Source organism: Anser brachyrhynchus (genome assembly GCF_964034855.1).
Source record: "Anser brachyrhynchus genome assembly, chromosome: 26".
NCBI classification, from domain to species: Eukaryota; Metazoa; Chordata; class Aves; order Anseriformes; family Anatidae; genus Anser; species Anser brachyrhynchus.
This window is the reverse complement of record NC_137719.1, coordinates 2,772,390-2,792,426: the sequence shown is the minus strand read 5'-3', so window position 1 is coordinate 2,792,426 and position 20,037 is coordinate 2,772,390. Positions and strand designations below refer to the sequence as shown.

The window sequence follows — 20,037 nt, the reverse complement described above, 5'->3', positions numbered from 1 at the left end:
CACCACCGGGCACCCCCCGCTCGGTTGGGAAAGCAGCAGGCGGCTCGCTTTGGTAATGAAATAATTTATTGTCTAACAGTCAAACAATACAGAAGTATACATATACACAGCAAGACGCTCCTAAAACACCTCTAAACTTCCTAAAATCGCCTGTGCTAACTGTAATAAAAAAGCACCATTGGGTGGTCTCAACACAGGAGGCGGAACGCCGGGGTATTTACACCGGGAGCTGAACGGCCGGAACCAAAATTCGCCTTCTCCCGTCTGCTGCTGCCCCATTCGGTCCGGGAATAAAAGCCGGTGAGAAAGCCGGGCCGGGGGGGGGGGAGTGGTTTGGGGGCAATTTGGAAGCAAAATGGGGAAAAAAAATAGGGAAAGGGCAAAGAAAAGGCAGCAAAAGCACACCCAGACCGCTTAAAGGGTCGGGAAGGCTCACGAGGCGTGCAGCAGGGGGATGGAGACGCCTCTGCTGAATTTCTCCTGGCCGAAATGTGGGGTGTGGGATGGGAAGGGGCACGGGGACGGTCCAGGTGCTTTGGGAAACCAGCCGCTGGCACCTGGGGCAGCGAAGCAACCCCACGAGCGCTGCCAGGGGAGCAGAGAGGGAGCGTGGCCAAGGCAGAATTCCTCCCGCTACAGTACAGTGTCAAAACCTGAAATCGGGTACAAAACGGGGCTGCAGGGGGAGGCCGAGCCCGTACCTATTGCTACAGGGGGGGCAGAAGTGCTGCGGGACGGAGCAAGGTGCCGGGGCGGCGCGCGGCCGCTAATGCCCAGGAGAGGAGCAGCGACGCGGGCAGGACCGCGGCAGGACGCTGCCCGATCCCTTCCTCTGCCCGTCGCAAGCAGCTCCGAGCTCTCCCCAAAAATAAGAGCCATCTGCGCCGGATCTGCTCCTCCACAAGGAAAACACCCCCCCAAAAAAAAAAAAGAAAAAGCGTGGTTTGGGCTCACACACGTCTGTGCAATCGTAAACACGGGGGGGGGGGGGGGGCATGAATGGCTCCACGCAGCCCCCCCCTTTTTTTTTTTTTTATTTAAACAATCTACAAAAATCTAATTGCTGCAGCTTATTTCTTAGTAATGCTGGTGTGAATTCGAGGAAAAGGCTGGCAAAACTGAGAGCGGCGCTACCGGGGCCGCTGAGCACGCTGACCAGGCGTGGACCCCGCCGGGAGGTTTGGGGGAAAAAGGCCGGGGTTTCCGCCTTGCACCCGTTTGACTTTAGTGCATCGTTTTCCAAGGGTGGAGCTCTTCGGCGCCGTCAAGCTGGAGAGGAGCACGTCCAAACAGTGCAAAGGTCAAATAATTACTGCTTTATAGTGGGAGAAGAAAAAAATAAAAAGGAAAACGAAACAAAACACACAGCATTTCACCAAAACAACGCCGTTAACCCAAAAAAGGCACAACACACACACACCAATTTACAGAGTCAAAGCCTTAAGACTCGGTACGCCTAACTGAACGTGAAACACGGCATTTTTCTCTCTCGGTGCTTTCCCGAAGACTCAACGCTGTGGTTCCCGTCCCGAAGGCAGCAGGAGCCGCAGCGCTGGGCTCGGAGGCAGCACCTGCAACGATTTGAGGGGGGGAAAAGAGCTGGAAAGATCCCAAGCCGTCGTGCAGCGGGGCGACAGACCTCAAAGGGCAGCCTCTCAGCTTGCCTCGTGGCTTTTGTCCTCTTATTTTTGTCTTTTTATGTTTTTTTTTATCTTTTTTAAAGTGGACCGCTTCAAGCTCGCTCTCGGACTCAGGACGACTCGGACTTCTCCCAGTGCAGAAGGCTTACACGAGGCGTAGATCAGTGCAAATCTGGGTGTCAGACAGCTCCAGCTGCTCCAGGAACATTTCTCGTGCTCGTTTTTCTTTTTCAAACCCTAGCACGCACAAGCAGAGCACAGACTTCGGAGATTTTAGCGATCCACTAGCCCCGTCTCCCATCCTCTTGCTTGTCAAAGAGTTTAAATGATCCAAAAATAGCTTAGGGATTAAAAAATAAAATAAAAATAGACAACTACTAGTTCATTCATTTGCACTTTTGAGTGTTTTAGTGGCTTTTGGCAGCTTGACGAGCGAAGTCTCAGGAACTGCGTGTCTCACGGGAGTGTTTAACAACGGCAGGCTGGGTTTTGGTGCCTGGAGGAGCTCCGGAGCCCTTGGAGAGCAAAGCCACAAAGCCACAAACGCGGGGCCAGGAGGTCGGCGTGCCGCACCGAGCGCTCGGTGTTCGTCGCCAGAGGTTTGCCGGGTGGGCGGAATAGAAACAGCTTCAAACGTTTCGAGCCAAAAAAGAAAAGAAATCTATCTCTCTCCGTTAGCGGACCTCTACAAAGATTCCAGAACATCTATAAAAGTCATCAGAATGTATCTCCGTTACACCAGTTTCATAGAAAACGAATAAATACTATTTATAAGCTCGCGTGGTCTATGTACATTTACGTGTGCTCCGGTTAGCTTTGACCCAAGCGCATTTGTGGGGTTGGAAACCACGGCTTGCGGGGCAGGGGGTTGTCCTTTCCTTTCGTGTTTGGTTTTACCTCTCTGAGGCAGCAACCAAAAGCTTTGGGAAGCCCCAAAAACCTTGGGAAGCCCCTCTGAGTGCCTAAAAACAACCCCACCGGCCAGCCAAGTGCTTTAACGCCAGCGGCACCCCGTGGGGACTCGCCAGGAGCCGCGTCCTGGGAAAGGCGAGTGCTCGGCCGCCGGTTATTGCTAAGCTTCCACGAGAGGGGTGTGAGCGGGGCCAAGCGTCGCTTCTAGAAAACAACTGAGGCATCATCTTTTTTTTTTTGTGCTAAAGGGATGGAGATAATCTTTGTTCATCTCTCCGAGGTAGAAAAAATTATCCCCGAGACAAGAAGCATGAAGGGCGTCCTAGGAACGCTCGCCTAGAACAGTAAAATACGCGGCCGTAGCGCGTGAGGTCAGACATTGCACAGGACGAGGATCGTACCATTTGGTTTTAGGGACTACAGGAATTTCTGAGACGTGTCAAAGCTGAAGGGGTCCTACCCCAAGCCCTCTGAGTAATGCTCCAGCAGCTCGCAGCCGAAACTCTCCTCTTGCAGACCTGCCTCTGCCCTCTCCTGGATCCAAGCTACCTAAGGCTGGGTTTCCCTTTGGGTTTCCCTTCGGCTCGTTGCCCAACGACGCACGTTTGGGCCCTGCTGCTGATCGTTAGGAACGTGACATTGCTGGGCAAACACCACGCAGATCCAGAATACCGGGCGGTAACAGCAAGAGGAAGAACAGCCGAGGTCTCCTGGCGTTGCTGTTACCGCTGAGATATTCTCGGGCGCGTCGAGGTCTGGCTGGAATGTGCGGTCTCACCGAGATGAGTTTCCCGACGGGAAGAGAAGCGAGCGGACGCGATGGGAACGCGTGCTGCGGAGGGCAGCGTGCTCCCCATGCGCCGTTTCGGGACTTCGGCAAAGCGGGCTTCATTTCTGTCGGTGGTGCAAGATTTACGTGCAAGGAGAAGTGCGGGTCCGGTGTCCTACCTAACGAGATCCAACAGGGAGAGAGCGGCGGGCGGAACAGCTCCGGGAGCGGCTCCTTACAGAGCGGGGCACGGCTTCTGATTGCTCTGCGACTTCAATCTCTTCACGCCGGAGCTGGAGTAGCCCTCGTCGCTGCACACGCTCTGCAGGCTCCCTCTTTCGTCCGAGTCGCTCGGGCTGCTGCTGCTGCTCCAGTCGAGGTCTGCGGGCAGCGAGTCCGTGCTCTCCACGTCCACGTCTATCTCTTCTGCGAGCAGAAAGGGCGGCGTTACAGGACGGCCACGAGACACCCCCCAGTGCTGCTCGCCCGCCGGCGCGGGCCCTCTCACCTCTGTCCGAGTCCGAGCGCTCCGAGGACACGGTGGATCCGATGCTGTCCATCCGTAGCCTCTCCGCGCCCATCTTCTCCAGCTGCCTCCTCAGGTGCCGCTGCTCCCGCTGCAGCTGGTCGATTTGGTGGAGGGCTTTCCTGTCGTAGTCTTCAAGCTTCTGCAGAGGTGAAGAGACCGGACGGCATTACTTCCTCCACCCATCGCAGCCCACAGCCCCTATATTTTCCATCCCAATGACCCCAAACCTCTCAGACTCCCTGGGAACCCCCGGCTTTGGCCGCCCAGTGCAGCAACAACCGCCGTGCCCTGGTGCCACGCGCTCTGAGCCATGCCAGCTCCACGCCATTTCAGGCACCAGTGACCTGTGTCTACTGTCACGCGGGGGATTTCTTCCCAAGGACTGCACGACTGGGACCAGTAAAAGCTTGCCCACACCCAGCCCGAGCTGCATGAACCAGAATTTCCTCGCACGCATGCACCGCTCTCCTCCTCCCGCAGCCTGGAGGAAATGGAAGCAGCATCTGGCCCGGAGGGCCGGGCCAAACAGACCCGATGACATCCAAACCGCACACACGTGAGAGGTTTCTTCCTCCAGACGGCGGCACTGGAGCCGGCCCAACCCTATTTATATATTTTCAGTCTCCGATAAGTCGCTGGCTGCACGCAGGCTGACGCCAGAGCTCCCCCGCTGCACCGCCCCGGTTATCTGTTGGTCCATAAAACTAAATAATGCGCTCAGCGAGAGCTCTGTTGAGTCAAAGTTTAAAGGACAAACTATAAAGTTGTAAATGCTCTGGAAAAGAAAACAAGAGGTCCTGCTAACATCCTCCCACCTCGAGCAGCCAGTACTTTGAACCTGTCTCGTTCCTAAGGCCTCTGGGCAGCTCTGCAGTATAAAACACGTGGAAATCGGGCTTCAGGGCAGAGTGGCAGCTGCCCACGAGCCTGTTTGTAAGGTTTTTACACAGACTTGCTGCAGTAACTGCGGGGAAAACAATACTGATCTCGGGCACCAACCCCAGCCAGGTTTGAGGCTCCGGATGCCCCAAATCCCGCACCACGTGTGGCGGTGCAGCTCTGGAAACCGAGCTTGGCGCTCATCTAATGGGAACAAAGCTTCCCCCCGCTGCAGCACCAGCACAAAGGCTTTGGGAATTTGGGGTGGAAAAGCTGCTTCCTGAGCCCTCTGCCCTTTGGGGTTCAGCCGGTGCCAGCTGGCAGCGCAACGTCGGCAGCTCTCGCACCCCACGCTTTTTGGGGCACAATTTGGTGCGTTACCCCCACGGTCCCGACCCAACCCGGGCTCACCTTTATGTGCAATCTCGCTCTCATTAGTAAACTCAAGGTCGTGTGCTTGCTGGTTTCGGGCCCGAGCGGCACCAGCACCTTCAGCTTCTCCAAGCACAACCGCAGATGGGCTCGCCTGCAAGAAATTGAGTTGAATTGAACGGTGAAGGTTCGGGTGCGTGCTCCCCGGGCAACTTTTCACCTCTGCACACAGACAATCGGGGTGGTTAAAAGCCAAGCCAGATGATAAACGAGAGCAATTGCCCGTCTGGGCTCAGAAAACCATTTATTCCCAGCACGCTCCTCCGAGATCCGATCTCTCAAACCAGAAGGAGAGGAATTTCTCTCCGACCCGCGGTATCAGCTCGGTCTCTGCAGGTTCTGGCCAGTTTAGGGCAGCCCGTTAAACCAGACATTCGCTCTGCTGCCTGCTCCGTCCCCTAAAAACCCCGTGGCCAGCTCAGCAGGCACCCACCAGCTCGTGAGAAGAGCTCCCAGGCTCAGGACCTGCACCCATGAGCTCAGCGCTCCGCTCTCTTCTAAGAAAATCCCCGGCCCCGGTGGCTCGGGGACCTGCTTTGCGATACTGGGATGGAGACAAAGATCAGCTGGGAGTTTTGGCTCGTGGACGCTGTGTTTTGGCTCACGGCCATGAGAAACCGATGCTGACACGCCTGTCGGTCTTTTAAGCGCTGCGGAAAGGAGGACGGTCACGGGACAGGCCGGGTCCGACCCGCGGAGCACTAACGGGGCCGAGCACCCCCTCAAATCCTGTGCTGCCCCCTGCCCACGCCACCAGCTCCCTGCCCCGGCTCTCCTCCCCAAAAACCTGCACCCACGGGTGCCTCCGGTCCTCGCCGGGCTCCAGCCGTGCCTCAAGAGGTCAAGGGCAGCAGCAGGGAGCTGCGAACCCAGCGCGTCCCCTGCGGTGCTCCCTTTACCTGTTTTGAGTAGGTTTTCACCTGCGCTAACACCCGGGCTAACGCTTTACGGCTCCCACCCCGCTGCTGCACCCGCGGGTGAAGCTCTGGGTGCCCGAGGAGGTCCCTCGGCGGCCGAGGTGCTCCCAGCGCGGCCGGTTTGCCTCGCGTTGGGCGCCCCGGCCCCGATATTTAGGTTGCAACACCGGTCTTCGCAATACCCAAAGCTGACAGAGGCAGCTGCGAGCGGGGATTTTGCAACGACCTGCCTATCTCGTTCGGGGCACGGCGGGAGTAAACAGGCATTTGCCTACCCAAAGTGCCTGCTGAACACCAGCGCAAACAAAACACGCCCGCTGGGGGGAATCCCAAACACCGACGGGCTCTGAGAGGAGCCTCTCCAAAGCTTATTTTCAGTCGCAGGGGGAAAAGCAGAGCGGAGCTGCGCAGGGACGTCCGGCCGCGCCACCGACCTGCACGGTCTCAGGGCGAGGAGCCAGCCCCGCAGAGCTGCAGCAACAAAATCGGGGTCCTCAGCGAACTCTCTTCGACGCGGTACCTCGTAACTGGCACCGTAAGAACAATAAATGGAAAAAAAATTAAAAAAAAAATCAGTTTTTGGGCTCAGCAGAAGCTGCGCCTCGGTGCTAACACGCAGATGGGATGGGATGGAGGAGGTGCAGCAGCAACCCGCTCGGCTTTGCCGATGCTGAGCAATCTGCTGGATTACAACACGCCTCGGTTCCCACTTCCAGGTGGTGCAGCGTATGCTAAAGGCCATTTTTTTCAGCTTTTACCTAACCCAAACCGCTGCCGTGCTTAAAAAAAAGGCATCACGGGGACCTGGCACGAAGGAGAGCGAGCGGGCAGCGCTGGCAGACCAAGGCCACGATTCCTCGGCTCGACCCCGGCGGGGTTTGCAGGAGGACAGCTCGAAGCAGCAGCTAACGAGGGCAGCTCGAAGCAGCACCTAACGAGGACGGGGCACGTCGCCCTGCACCTTGCCTCGCCGTGCGGAGGGGCGGAAGGACGGGAGGTGGCCGTGCTCACCGTGCTCGTGGCGCAACGCGGCCGGCGGGATTTCAACACGGCGCCGCTGCAAGAGGGGTGCAACGCGGCCTGACGTCCTCTGCGGGTGTTTTTTTCGGTAATCAGATGCTGATTTTCTCAGGCTTTTTAAAGGAGGAACAAATGGCCCTGTCCGTCCCTAACTCACGGTGCTCAGGACAGGGACATTTCTGCCTCCGGCTACAAACCAACCGAGTCCACGCGAGCCCTTCGCTGGCAGCAGGAACACGGCCCCGCAACATCTGAGCCTCATCCAAGCGCAAGAGAGGAAAAGAGAACCCTTAAAGGACACGAAGCCACCCTTCGGCCCTACAAAGACCTCACCAGCCTGTCCCAAATAATCGCGGTTACGCTCGGCTCCAGCTTTGTACCTACACGAAATTTTCCAGCCCGGCTGAACTCCGGTAGCTTAGCAGGGAGAGCTGCGCAGGGGTTCAATTTCAACGGAGTTTAAATTAAACAGGGTTTAAATTAAAGCCCGTAAGGGCGCATTACGAAGCCCCAGAGCAATTAACACGCGCGGGACCTTCCTCGGAAGGAGGCTTCCAGCTCGCCGCCGCACCCTGCGGATCAGAGCGGTATTTAGAGAGCGCCTGCGGAGCGTTTTGGGAGGCGTCCTCGCACCCACGTAGCACAGTCCTGCTCCTTCCTACCCCAAAACTGATGCTTTATGGGGTCGGCATCATTAGGAGGTGCTCCGAATGCCTCCTGACTCCCTGGCGGGAGCAGAACCACGGCCTGGGGGCTTGCAGGGGCGACCACGGCTTTTGGGACGCTCGGCCACGCTGCTTCAGGCACCGCAGGCTGGGGGCATCCCCCGCAGGGCTGAAATCCCGCCTCCAACGGGGACGAAGCCAGCCACGTCCCTCCAAGCCGGCGGGGCAGGAGACGAGCACTGTCCCCATCTATCGCACGCCCAGGAAATACTTGGAGCCCGAGCACCCCGTACGGGTGACGCCGCGAGCCGCCCGCGCACCCCGTCCCGTCCCTCCCTGGCTCCGACGCCCAAATCCCGCTGCCCGCGGGCACTCGCTCGCTTCTCCCTCGGGGACAGGACCCAGATGGCCCCGACGTGGGTCGGAAGAGAAGGGATTTGTTCAAATTCGGGTCCGAGCAAGCCCCCGGCGCTCACCTGTTCTTCTCCATCTCGTTGTGCGTGGACCTGGAAGAGAGAAGAACGGACAAGGCGTTAGCTCCTGCAGGGGAGTGCGGTGAGAACACCACGGCTGGGATCTGCTCGGGGGGAACGGGGACGGCGGAGACCCGGGGGACATCAAACCGGGTGGGAACCGGGCACGGGACACTTGATGGCACAGCCTGACGGAGAATTACCCCGACGAACGGCAATAAACGGGTGAGGAAAACCCTAAAACGGGATTTTAACGGGGTGAGGCTCCATTTTAGGGACTTTCTGGCTACAAGGACCGGGAATACGCAGACGTCTCGGTGTCGTGGCTCAGGGCAGGCAGCATGCAGCGCCCTAAAACTCTCCAGCCTCGCAGCGGAGGCTTCACGGAGAAGAGGAAGCGCCGAGAGAGCGACCGCAGGCCCAGCGCCAACGCGCGTATCTGCGGGCAGGAAGAGGAAAGTTGCTCCATCCCAACACGGCCCCGAAACCGAGCCCACGAGGACGCAACCGGGCCCCCGGCCAGCTCGGGAGCCCTGGTGAATGGCTCGCGGGGGGGCTCCGAGCAGCTCCCTAAAGGCTTCCCGCGGGAACGGCAGGGGAAGAGGAGCCCCGCGCCCGCTCCCGTCCCCGCAAAATGTGGGGTGATCCTGGAGGCGAGGTGCAGGCAGGGATCCCTGCTCAAAGCCCGCGTTAGCAGGGGGCCAGACGCGACGCCGAGCCCCGCACCGGTGTTACACCTGCTCGCAAACCATCCCCGAGCCTTACCCAGAGTTATTTTCTCGCCACCAACACCCAGCGAGGCCGCGCCGCGCGTGCCGGGCCGCGGAGCTGCCCTTATAAAACTCTGGGGGCTGCCTACTCACAAGGAAAACGTGAATTTGTGCCTAAAAACACCCAAAAAAAAGGCACCTACAGGTGCGCAAGCCCTGCACGCTCCGGGGACGCGGACGCTCTCCGTCCCCCGTGGACCTCCCCGCTCAAGTTCCCCTTTCACCAATAAATTCGTTTTCTCTTCGGTGGCTTCATGTCGGGGCCGTTCTCGGTCTGATCCTTTTAGGGTGGGTTTTAGCTTTTTGCAAGCACACGTCCTAAGAGTTAGGGGGAGGTGGGGGGGGGACTTCAGTTCCGGATCCCCGCTTTAAGGGGGTTGAGGACCCCTTTCCTGCACCCTAAATTCCCCGGAAAGGGATTTAGGGAGGCCTCCCCCGGGCAGCGGGGCGTGGATGGGCACGGCCGGATCCTGGCGTGCCCCGATGACTCCGTGCGGACGCGTTGTGCTCTCCTGCTTCACCAAAACCCCGTTCAAACGGGGAATCGATTCCAAACCTCCCCGGAGAGGAACTTGGGAGCAGGCCCCCACCCCCCCCCCAGCCCGCATCGGAGGAGGGAACAAAACCCCTCGCGCGCCCCAAAGCAGGGGAAAAAAAAAAAAAAAAAAAAATAAAAACGAAGGAAAACGGGGGGAAAGAACGTGAAAAAAAAGTCGTGCCCGCAGCGCCCCCAAACCCGCTGGGGACCAGGAGGGTGCCGGTGCCAGCTCAGCACCGCTCCGCCCTGGGCAAACAGCCGCGGGCACGGCCCCGGCCGGACCTGTCGCGGGGTCGAAGTCCCCGCAGGTGGCCCCGGTCCCCGGCGCGGCGTCGCCGCTGCTAACGGGGTCTCGGCGACGCGGCCGGTGCCGGGGTGGCAGGAGAAAACGGATCCTTTTGGGGTTGACACCCACCTGCAGCCCCAGGGGACACAAGGGTCCCCTCCTTTTGGGGTTGACACCCACCTGCCACCCCTGGGGGACATGAAGGTCCCCTCCTTTTGGGGCTGACATCTGCCACCCTATGGGGCACAGGGTCCCTTCCTTTTGGGGTCAACACCCACCTGCCACCCCTGGGGGACCTGAGGGTCCCCCCCTTTTGGGACCGACACCTGCCACCCCCAGAGGGCACAAGGGTCCCCTCCTTTTGGGGTCAACACCCTCCTGACACACCCAGGGGGCACGAGGGTCTCCTCTTTTTGGGGCCAGCACCTGCCACCCTGTGGGGCACGAGGGTCCCCTCCTTTTGGGGTCGACGCCTGCCTGGCACCCCCAAGGGATACGAGGGTCCCCTCCTTTTGGGGAGGCAGGGAGCGGGGTTGGGGGACGAGCACCTACAGGTCCGTCCCAAAAACCAAGGCTCGAGCTGGCACCCAGGTTCCGGAGGGGCTTTGGGGTGGACACCACAGGGCAGACCCCCAAACCCAAATGGGATTTATCTCAGCACCGAGCCCCACCCCGCCCCGCACGCCGAGCCACAGCAGCGCCCGACCCCAAACCCCGGCAGGATTCACCCCCTAAAGGGAACCGGGACGGGTTTCGCTTTCGACACCGCCCTCGGAGCCCGAAATGCTCGGGCGGCCCCGGTGCCGGGACCCGGCTGCCACGTCACGGCCGCGCCTGTCGGGACGGGATCGCCCAAGAAGGGAGGTTCCCGTCACGGCCCCAAGCCTGTGACGTGCGGGGCACCCCCCCGGCACGGACGGCCCCGTACCCGGGGGGGAGGTTTGGGGTCCGGGTCTCCTAGAGGAGTTTTAGGGTCCCTGGGAGGTTTTTAGGGTCTCCTGGATGGGGGTTTAGGGGTCCTCAGGCGAGATTTGGAGTCCCCTGGAGGGGTTTTGGGGTCCTCAGGAGGGGGTTTTGGGGTCCCCGAGGTGAGCCCCTTGGGGCAGAGGAGGCTTAGGGCAGCTTGCGGGGGTCCCTGGGGGGGTCCTGAGGGCCCGGTGGCTGCAGGGTCCCAGCAGGCCCCCCCAGCCCGGCCCCGTGCCCTGTGACAGGGGTGTCCCCAAGTGTCCCCCCCCCCAGCCCTGCCCTATAACGGGGACACCGGCAGCTCCCCGTCCCCCGGTGACAGCGGGGTCCCCCCAGGTCCCCCCAGGTCCCCCTGCCTGTGACCCGTCCCCCCCCCCCCGGGTGACAGCAGCGTCCCCAAGGGCCCCCACCTCCCCAATTACCCCCCGACCGGGGACACCGACGGCTGATCCCCCGGTGACAGCGGGGTCCCCAAAATCCCCCCGAGGTCCCCAACGCCCCCGTGACCTGCCCCCACCCCCGGGCACCGGCAGCACCCCCGGCAACCCCCCGTAAACCCCCGCTAAACCCCTTACCCCATAACGGGGGGACACCGACAGCCCCCACCCCCGGTGACAGCGGGGTCCCCAACATCCCCGTAACCCGCCCCTACCGCCGGGCACCGGTAGAGGCCCCGGTAACCCCCGGCAACCCCCGGTATCCCCCGGTAACCCCCCCTCACCCCCTACCCCACAACGTGGGGACACCGCCAGCCCCACCCCCGGTACCCCCGGGACCCCCAAGCCCCCCCCCTCACCCCCCCCGCTCCCGGTGCCCCCCCCCCCCCCAATCCCGGTACCCCCCCGGTAACGGCCGCCCCCCGTTACCTGCTTCCCCCTCCGCTCTTCCTGCCCTTCGCCCTCCTCCTGGCCCCTCTCCTCTCTCCGCCGGGCAGCACCGAGGCGTACCCGTGCTCGGCGTCGGCGGGGCCACCCCGGCAAGGAGCCGCCGCTAACACCGGAGCCTCCTCCCGGGACCCGCCGGCACCGCCGGAGGAAGCCACCGGGGCAGCGCCGCCCCCGAGCTCCCGCCGCTCCAGGAACTCGGCGGCCGCCAGCAGCAGCTGGATGCGGCCCCCGGGGTCGCCGCCGCCGCCTCCTCCCCCCCCCGCTGCCGCCGCCGCCGCCGCCATCGCCGCGCTCCGGGGCCCGGGACCGGGGCCGGGGTGAGCGGGGCTCGGGGGGCCCGGCCCCGCTGTTTAAGCCCCGCCCCCCGCGCCGCGCTATTGGGCGCCGTCCCCGCCCGCCCCTCCCCTCCCCTCCGGGGTTCGGGCGCTGATTGGGTGGCGGGAGGTGGGGGGGGAGGGAGGCCGAGCGCTATTGGGTGGGAGAGGGGAGGGGATGCGGAAGGGTGAAGGGAGGATTCGGTTTATTGGCGGGGGGGGGGGAGAGGGGGGAAGGGGGTGGGGCGCTTCCGGCTTCGGGTGGCCAATGGGGGGGGAGGGGAGAGGGGAGGGGCGGGGCCAAGTGGGAACGGGGAAGGGAGGGGCCCCTCCGGGGAGCGGGGACACCCCCCCAGCCCCCCCCCCAGGGCCAGGGCCCCCCTGCAGGGAACCCCCCCAGGACCCCCCCCCAGGACCCCCCCCCCCCAGGCAGGGGCACCCCCAAGACCTCCCCCCCCAGAAGCTGGGACCCCCCCGTGACACCCCCATGGAGCAGGGCCCCCCCCAAATCCCCCCCACAAAAGCTGGGACCCCCCCAAAATGCCCCCCCCCCCCCGGGCCAGAGCCCATCCCCCAGGCAAAGGACCCCCCCCAGAACCCCCCCACACCAGAGCAGGCCCCCCCCCCAGGGAGGGACACCCCAAAATCCCTCCCCAAAATCTCCCCCAGGGGCAGCCCCCCCAGAAGCTGGGACCCCTCCCTCAAGGCCAGAGCCCTTCCCCACTTCGGGTGCACCCCCAGGACCCCCCCCCCAAAGCATAGCCCCCACCCCAGGCAGGGGCACCCCCAAAATCCCCCCCCCCCCAGAAGCTGGGACCCCCCCCAAAACCCAAACCCCAGGGCCAGGGCCCCTCCCCCAGGCCCGAACCCCCTCTCCCAGCCCCCCCCCCCAAAAAAAATCAGGACCCCTCCCAGACAGGGGAACCCCAAAATCCCCCCCCCAGAAGGAGGGACCCCCCCCAAAAAAATCCCCCCCAGGTGCCCCCAAGGAAGCACCCCCCACAACCCAAACACCCGAGAGACCCCCCCCAGAAGCTGGGGGCACCCCAAAACAGAACCCCCCCCAAAAAAGAGACCTCTGCCCCCCCAAAAGGGCCCCCTGCCCCCCAAAAGGGACCCCTGCCCCCCCCAAAAGACCCCCCCCTTTAAGGCAAGGCCCCACCGAGGTGCGGGGGGGGCCCACACCCCAAAACCCGGCCCTGCCCCGGGGTGACTCACCCCAGAGAACCAGATAAACGCGGCTGGGGGGGGGCCGGGGGCGTCACCCCCCAAAAAAAATAAAACAAAACACACACAAAAAAAAAGGTTTGGGTGTTTTACGGGCGACTGCAGTCAACCAGCTCATCCCGAAACCTCCTGCCACCTCCTGTACCCAAAAAGCGGTTTTTTTTTTCCCCTGTTTTTTGTGCCCAGGGTAGGCCAAGGGGTGTGTGTGTGGGGTTAATTAGCGGAGCCCTAACGAAGCGCGGCGGCTCGGAAATCCCTGGCCTTATCGCGGGGTGGCAGGTGGCCGGCGGGACGGGGCGCGGCGGGGAGATTACGGCCCGCTGGCGGCGTCACCGTGCCCGGGGTGTCACCGTCCCCGGGGTGCCCCGAGTCCCAACGAGGCTGGGATTTAGGAAGGCGTCTCCGCTGTGACGGCCCAAAATATTGAGCAGGACCTTCAAAAGACCAAAAAAAAAAAGAAAAAATCCACATTTTTTACAGCAAGGGCTCCAGCCCCACAATTTTGATAGCAAAGACTCCAATCCCTCAGTTTTTTAAAGCGAAGTCTCCAAGCCCACAATTTTTTAGTCTCCAACTCCACATTTTTTTAAAGCAAAATCTCCAGTCCCACAATTTTGATAGTAAAGGCTCCAACCTCACAACTTTTTAAAGCAAAGGCTCCAACCCCACAATTTTGATAGCAAAGGCTCCAACCCCACATTTTTTTTTACAACAAAGCCTCCAGTCCCACAATTTTTTAAAGCAAAGTCTCCAATCCCTCAATTTTTTAAAGCAAAGTCTCCAATCCCTCAATTTTTTAAAGCAAAGTCTCCAATCCCACAATTTTGGTAGTAAAGTCTCCAATCCCACAATTTTTTAAAGCAAAGTCTCCAATCCCTCAATTTTTAAAAGCAAAGTCTCCAGTCCCACAATTTTGATAGTAAAGTCTCCAATCCCACAATTTTTTACAGCAAAGACCCCAGTCCCGGGATTTTGATAGCGAAGGCTCCAACCCCACATATTTTTCTTAAAGCAAAATCCCCAATCCCTCAATTTTTTAAGCAAAGTCTCCCATCCCACAATTTTGATAGTAAAGACCCCAATCCCACATTTTTTTTTTTACAGCAAAGGCCCCAATCCCGGGCTGGACACACTCATCTACGTCTTCATTTATTCGATAACCTCGTGCGTTTGCTGGGAATTAGAGGGCTTTTAGGCATCAGGACCCGTCCCGCAGACGTCTTTGTGGTGTCCCCATAGGGTGCGGCAGCACAGGGGCACCAGCCCCATTTCCCCCCCTTTTTTTTTTTAGGGGAAAAAAAGGCAAATATTTCCTGCGGCCTCACGTTGCCCCACCCCCGGTTCCTCTCTGGGATGAGAAGAGCCCGAGGAGGGGCCGGCGGCTCCTGGGGCTCTGCTGCCACCTCCTGGGGCTGTGCAAAGCGCCTTCGGCCGGGCCCCCCCCATTTCCCATCCCCGTGTTGCCCCCCCCGAGCGGGGAACACCGACTGAAGGGGGCAAGGGGCAAGCGACACATCCGTCCGCTCCTGTCCCCCCATCCTGAGTGAACGTGCAGAGAATCGGAAGGAAAATAAAAGCTCATAGGCATTGATAAAGAGTTTAATAATAAAGGAATAGAAAATAATAATACAAATCATACAATACATTAACAAGACAATCAATAAAATTTATTAATGTAAACAATTTTTTCCCAGCCTAATGCTCTCCTATCACCACCATGATCACAACATCACAAAATATCACAAAAAATCCGCCATGATCACAATATCACAAAATCACCTAGCAATTTCCCATCATTTCACACTAATGAATCCCCATCACCGTCATGACTTCCCATCCCACTGATCATTTCCTATCCCAGCAACCTCCCATTGCTGATCCCAAGGCTCGGTTCCCAACTCCCATCCATCCATCCATCCATCCATCCATCCATCCATCCATCCATCCATCCATCCATCCACCCATTTTCTCCCGTCCGTGCTGGCCATGCCCACATCCATTCACGGACTGAGCATGGGCAGCGGGAGCGGGCTGCATTAAATCCCCTCGGCATCCCACTGCCAGAACAACTGCAGGCAGAGGCGTTGCTGAGTGAACACCTACACTAGAGGAATTTAAGAAAAAAGGCTATAAAGCAGAGAAAGGACCAGAAAGGAAGAAATAAGCTTTCAATCCCTGCCATTTTGTGTCCCAACAAGCAGTTCCCATGCCCAAACTTGCCCATGCCAGGTATTGCCCATCCCAACAGCTTCCATCGCAACACTCCCAACACTCATTCGTGACCCCCCCATCTCCCATCCCCCCCCGTTGCCCATCCCTGACAGTGAGAAACACTGACTAGCTACAGCACTAAAGAAGGGTAAGGGCAAGCGAGAGGGGAAAGGGCTGAAGAGTGCGGCTCAAGCTGGAGCAGGTGCCTGCAGAGGTCTCTGTGCCTGCGTGCTGAGCTCAGCTCCACTGGGTGCTGCAGGGGCCGTCGAGGAGCGCAGGGTCACGGGTAGCCGGCATACTTGGCTATGGCCCCGTCTTTCTGCCGCTGCGCGAAGAATTGCACGGGGCCGATCTTCATCTGGTGGGCCGCCCGCTGCCGCTCCTCCTGGGCCAGCTGCTTCAGGCGCTCCCGCTCGGGACGCTGCTGCAGCGTGATGGGCACCGGCTCCTCCTGCTCCTCCAGCGGCGTGGGCGCCGCGTCACCGCCTGCCCAGGGCCCCACGCAGGGCACGTAGTCCACGCGGGGCCGTGCCAGGGGCTGCAGCATGCGCGGCTGTGTGGGCAGAGCCCCCCGCTGCGCTTGGCCCCCCGCGGCTGGCAGGCACAGCGCTCTGGGCGCCTGCTCTAGGGCAGCGTCCCCTGTTCACGCCGTGCTGCCTGGTGGTGCCGGCACCACCTTCTCTTTGCCGCCAGCTGGGGATTGGGGGGCAGCGGGCGCAGCGCTGGAGCCTGGCACTGTCTGCGCGGCGCTGGGCATCGTGCTGGGGCTGCTGGAGGTGGGCTGCGGCTGCACGCAGGGCAGCTGGCGCCCTGGCCCCAGCGCCTTCGCCCTGGCCCCCAGCGGCTGCAAAGTCTCGCTGGGGGTCTTTGTGCCCCGGCGCTGGCGCTGCAGCATCTTGGCCCTGACGCCTTGGGGACAGAGGCTGTCCTGGGGCCGCACGGCACCGGGCTCCGCGCTCGGAGTCTCCGGCAGCAGCCGCGCTCTGCGGGGAGGCGGCGACGCTGCTCCTTGCCCCCCAGCAGCCCCCGGGCTTCGGGCTCTCTTGCTGGGCGCCCGGCTGTTGTTGGTCGCTGCCTGCTGCCTGCCGCTGCCCTCTTGCCTGCTGCTGCCACGGCGTCCTGGGGCCTTGGACATCCTGGCGTCCCTGGCACGGCGTCCCTGGCAAGGCGTCTCGGGGCCTTGGACACCCTGGCCCAGCAGCATCTTCCTCTCCTTGCCGGGGGGTTTCTCTGTTGCTGGCCTCTTGGGCTGGGAGCTCTCCGCTGTCCCGGGGGTGCTGGTGGGCGCGCGGCGCTTGGCCCCCCGCTTGGTGCCGGTGGACGCAGGGGCAGCCAGGGGGCTCTTGAGGGGACCCAGGGGGCATTTGGGCAGGGGTGTCCTCTGGTCATGGAGGACTGGGGTGTCAGGGGACCTCTTGGGGGGACTCAGGGAGGGTTTGGGCAGGGGTCTACTAGGGGAACTGAGGACCTGGGTGTCAGGGGACCTCTTGGGGGGACTCAGGGGTGGACTGGGTAGGGCTCTACTAAGGGCACCGGGCAGGGGACTGGCTGCAGGGCTGAGCGGGGGGCTCAATGCCAGCACAACAGGGGACTGCACCAACAGCCCACCCCCAACCTTCTCGGGGTACACCCCAGGGGTTGAGGGTACCTCACCGAGGGCTCCTGTGGCTTCCGGTCCCTGCGTGCTCGGCTCCTCGATGTCCTCGGAGAGGTCGGGCAGCTGGGAGAGGAGGCGGCTGAGGGCAGGACTGCTGGGCGAATCGGGGAAGGCGTCCTGGGGCTCCTCGGCCTCGAGCCAGCTGAACAGCTCCTCCGTGCCGGGGATGTCCAGGTCGGCCAGGAGCTGGTCCTGCAGGTGCTGCAGCAGCTGGCTGTCCCCTGCCAGCTCTGGAAAGGCCTCGGCGAAGGCATCAGGGCCCAGCTCGGGCAGCTGCGGGGGCTCCTCAGGCACCTGCGGGGCTGTCGCCGCTGAGGACGAAGCAAGAAAATCCCCCAAGACGGGCGATGTCAGCTTTCCCATGGCTCATGGGTGTGGGGCGACAACCGGGCGGCTGTGCCAGCGCCAAACTCACCGTCGGGCGTCGCCGTCTGGGTGCTGCGGGTCGATGGAGCCAGGAAAGGCTCGGGGGGAGTGGGGTCAGGCAGCGGGGGCCCCTGGTCCTCGCTGAGCCCCACGGCGTGGTCGCAGGGCTCCGGCAGCTGCCCCTGGCTGCTGGTCACGGTGCGGGGCGTGGGGAGCGCCTGCCCCCGGAGCCGAGGCCCCGGGACGAGGGGTGGCGGGGGCCTGCGGTGGGCGGGGGCCTGCAACAGGCAGGTGCCTGCGGGGTGCAGGGGCTCCCCGTGGAGCACGGCCCTGGGCCCCAGCCCCAGCGCATGGTGGGGCACCAGTGTCCCCGTCACCATGGGCTGTCCGCACTGGCAGACAGGGGCACAGGGAAGAGCGGTGTGGGGGAGCTGCCCCACGGGGGGGAGCTGCACCACCTGCAGGTTATGCCCCTCGGGTGGGAGCTGCACCGGCTGCAGGTGGTGCCCCTCGGGTGGGAGGTGCACCGGCTGCAGGTTATGCCCCATGGGGGGGAGCTGCACCGGCTGCAGGATATGCTGCTCGGGTGGGAGGTGCACCACCTGCAGGTTATGCCCCATGGGGGGGAGATGCACCACCTGCAGGTTATGCCCCACGGGGGAGAGCTGCACCGGCTGCAGGATATGCCCCACGGGGGGGAGCTGCACCAGCTGCAGGATATGCCCCACAGGGGGGAGCTGCACCAGCTGCAGGTGGTGCCCCTCGGGTGGGAGGTGCCCCCCAGGTGGCAGCTGCGCCACGGGTGGGAGCTGCAGCACCTGCCCCTGGACCTCCGGCACCACGTGCCAGACGGTGGCCTGGGGCAGCGCGTAGGAGAGGGTGGGTACCTGGGGGGGCTGCAAGGGCACCGCCATCGCTCCGGGGAGGGAGGGCAGCAGCCAGGCAGCCACCGTTGGCGGCTCAGCTGGGACAACGAAGGGGGAGTTGGGCGTCTGCGGCACCGGCGGCAGCCGTCTGGGGAATCTCTCTGTGAGGAAAAAGGGCGCTGGGCTGAGCTCTCGGGCGCTGGGCTCGCCGGCAGGGCCGCAGCCCCGGGAGGAGCGGGAGCCTGCTGCTGTACCTGCCATGGTCGCTGGAGAGTGGGGCGGTTCGTTGGGGAACCCGGGCAACGGGGGCTCCGCCCCAACGGCTGACCAGCCCCTCACCGCCATCTTGGTGAGGACTGCAGTTTCTCTACCCAAGCAGGCTTCCCAGCGCCATCAGTTTCCATCCCCATGAGCCTTTCCCGTCCCAGTCCTCATTTGCCAGGCCCAGGGGGGTTTCGCACTCCAACACTTTCCCCTCCCAAGGATTTTCCATCCCAAGACTTTTCCATCCCAAGACTTTTCATCCTCCCGGCGATTTCCCATCCCGACAGTTTCACAGCCCAACAGATTCCCATGCAAACTATTTCCCATCAGCACGAAGCGTTTCTTAATCCCATGAGATCTCATCCCAAAGACTTCCCATCCCTTGGATTTCTTTTCCAACTATTTCCTACCGCAACGAATCGTACCCACCCCATTCAAGATTTCCCATCCCAATAATTTCCCGTCCCAAGAGAGATTTCCCTACCCCAATGCTTTTCCTTTCCAATGATTTCCTCCCCAAGGAAGATTTCCCATCCCAATGCCTTTCCTTAAGGATGCCTTCCTCCCCAAGGAAGGTATCTCATCCCAATGCTTTTCCTTCCCAAGGAAGCTTTCCCATCCCAAGGAAGATTTCCCATCTCTTTCATTTCCTAGCCCCATGGCTTTCCAGCCCAAGGAAGTCTTCCCATCCCAGCAATCATTTCTCATCCCACTCATCATTTCCCATCCCCACGATTTCCCATTTTCACCATCCAAAAGACAGCTTAGCCAGCCCACAGCTAGACAGAGATCCCAACAGGGATTTGCACGATTCTGGTAGATGCAAGGGCATGGACACTTGGCGTGCTAACGATTGCACTTTATTCCAGAGCAACACAGATCACCGGTACCAAGAGCGCTATGATGAATCTGGCGAAGATGCAGAACATCTTCAGAACATCTGAACGTGCAGAGAATCGGAAGGAAAATAAAAGCTCATAGGCATTGATAAAGAGTTTAATAATAAAGGAATAGAAAATAATAATAAAAATAATACAATAAATTAAAAAGACAATCAATAAAATTTATTAATGTAAACAATTTTTTCCCAGCCTAATGCTCTCCTATCACCACCATGATCACAACATCACAAAATATCACAAAAAATCCACCATGATCACAATATCACAAAATCACCCAGCAATTTCCCATCCCATCATTTCACACTAACGAATCCCCATCACAGTCATGACTTCCCATCCCACTGATCATTTCCTATCCCAGCAACCTCCCATTGCTGATCCCAAGGCTCAGTTCCCAACTCCCATCCATCCATCCATCCATCCATCCATCCATCCATCCATCCATCCATCCATCCACCCACCCATTTTCTCCCGTCCGTGCTGGCCATGCCCACATCCATTCACGGACTGAGCATGGGCAGCGGGAGCGGGCTGCATTAAATCCCCT

General features: G+C 60.9%; 1 protein-coding gene and 1 long non-coding RNA gene across 2 annotated transcripts; both read right to left on the bottom strand.

The window, feature by feature from the left end:
- Positions 1-50: 50 nt before the first annotated feature.
- On the bottom strand, positions 51-12,049 carry MXD1 (MAX dimerization protein 1). Its single transcript, XM_080568437.1, has 5 exons — positions 11,663-12,049; positions 8,240-8,269; positions 5,141-5,255; positions 3,830-3,989; positions 51-3,747 (listed from the first exon to the last, which is right to left on the bottom strand). Exons 1-5 carry the CDS (start codon positions 11,965-11,967, stop codon positions 3,557-3,559), a joined length of 801 nt encoding a protein of 266 aa, XP_080424563.1. The 5' UTR covers positions 11,968-12,049; the 3' UTR covers positions 51-3,556.
- A 1,249-nt stretch (positions 12,050-13,298) lies between these two features.
- LOC308182992 lies at positions 13,299-14,614 on the bottom strand. Its single transcript, XR_013942188.1, has 2 exons — positions 14,313-14,614; positions 13,299-13,658 (listed from the first exon to the last, which is right to left on the bottom strand). It is a non-coding gene; the product is annotated as an uncharacterized lncRNA (long non-coding RNA).
- Positions 14,615-20,037: the final 5,423 nt, after the last annotated feature.

What these genes read in the sequence shown, in the direction of transcription:
- MXD1 (XM_080568437.1), bottom strand. Translation starts at nt 11,967, where the DNA reads ATGGCGGCGGCGGCGGCGGCAGCGGGGGGGGGAGGAGGCGGCGGCGGC. An exon ending in AACGAGATGGAGAAGAACAG is followed by an intron (nt 5,256 to 8,239) that starts GTGAGCGCCGGG and finishes AATTTCTTGCAG; the next exon opens with GCGAGCCCATCTGCGGTTGT. An exon ending in GCGCTCGGACTCGGACAGAG is followed by an intron (nt 3,748 to 3,829) that starts GTGAGAGGGCCC and finishes TTCTGCTCGCAG; the next exon opens with AAGAGATAGACGTGGACGTG.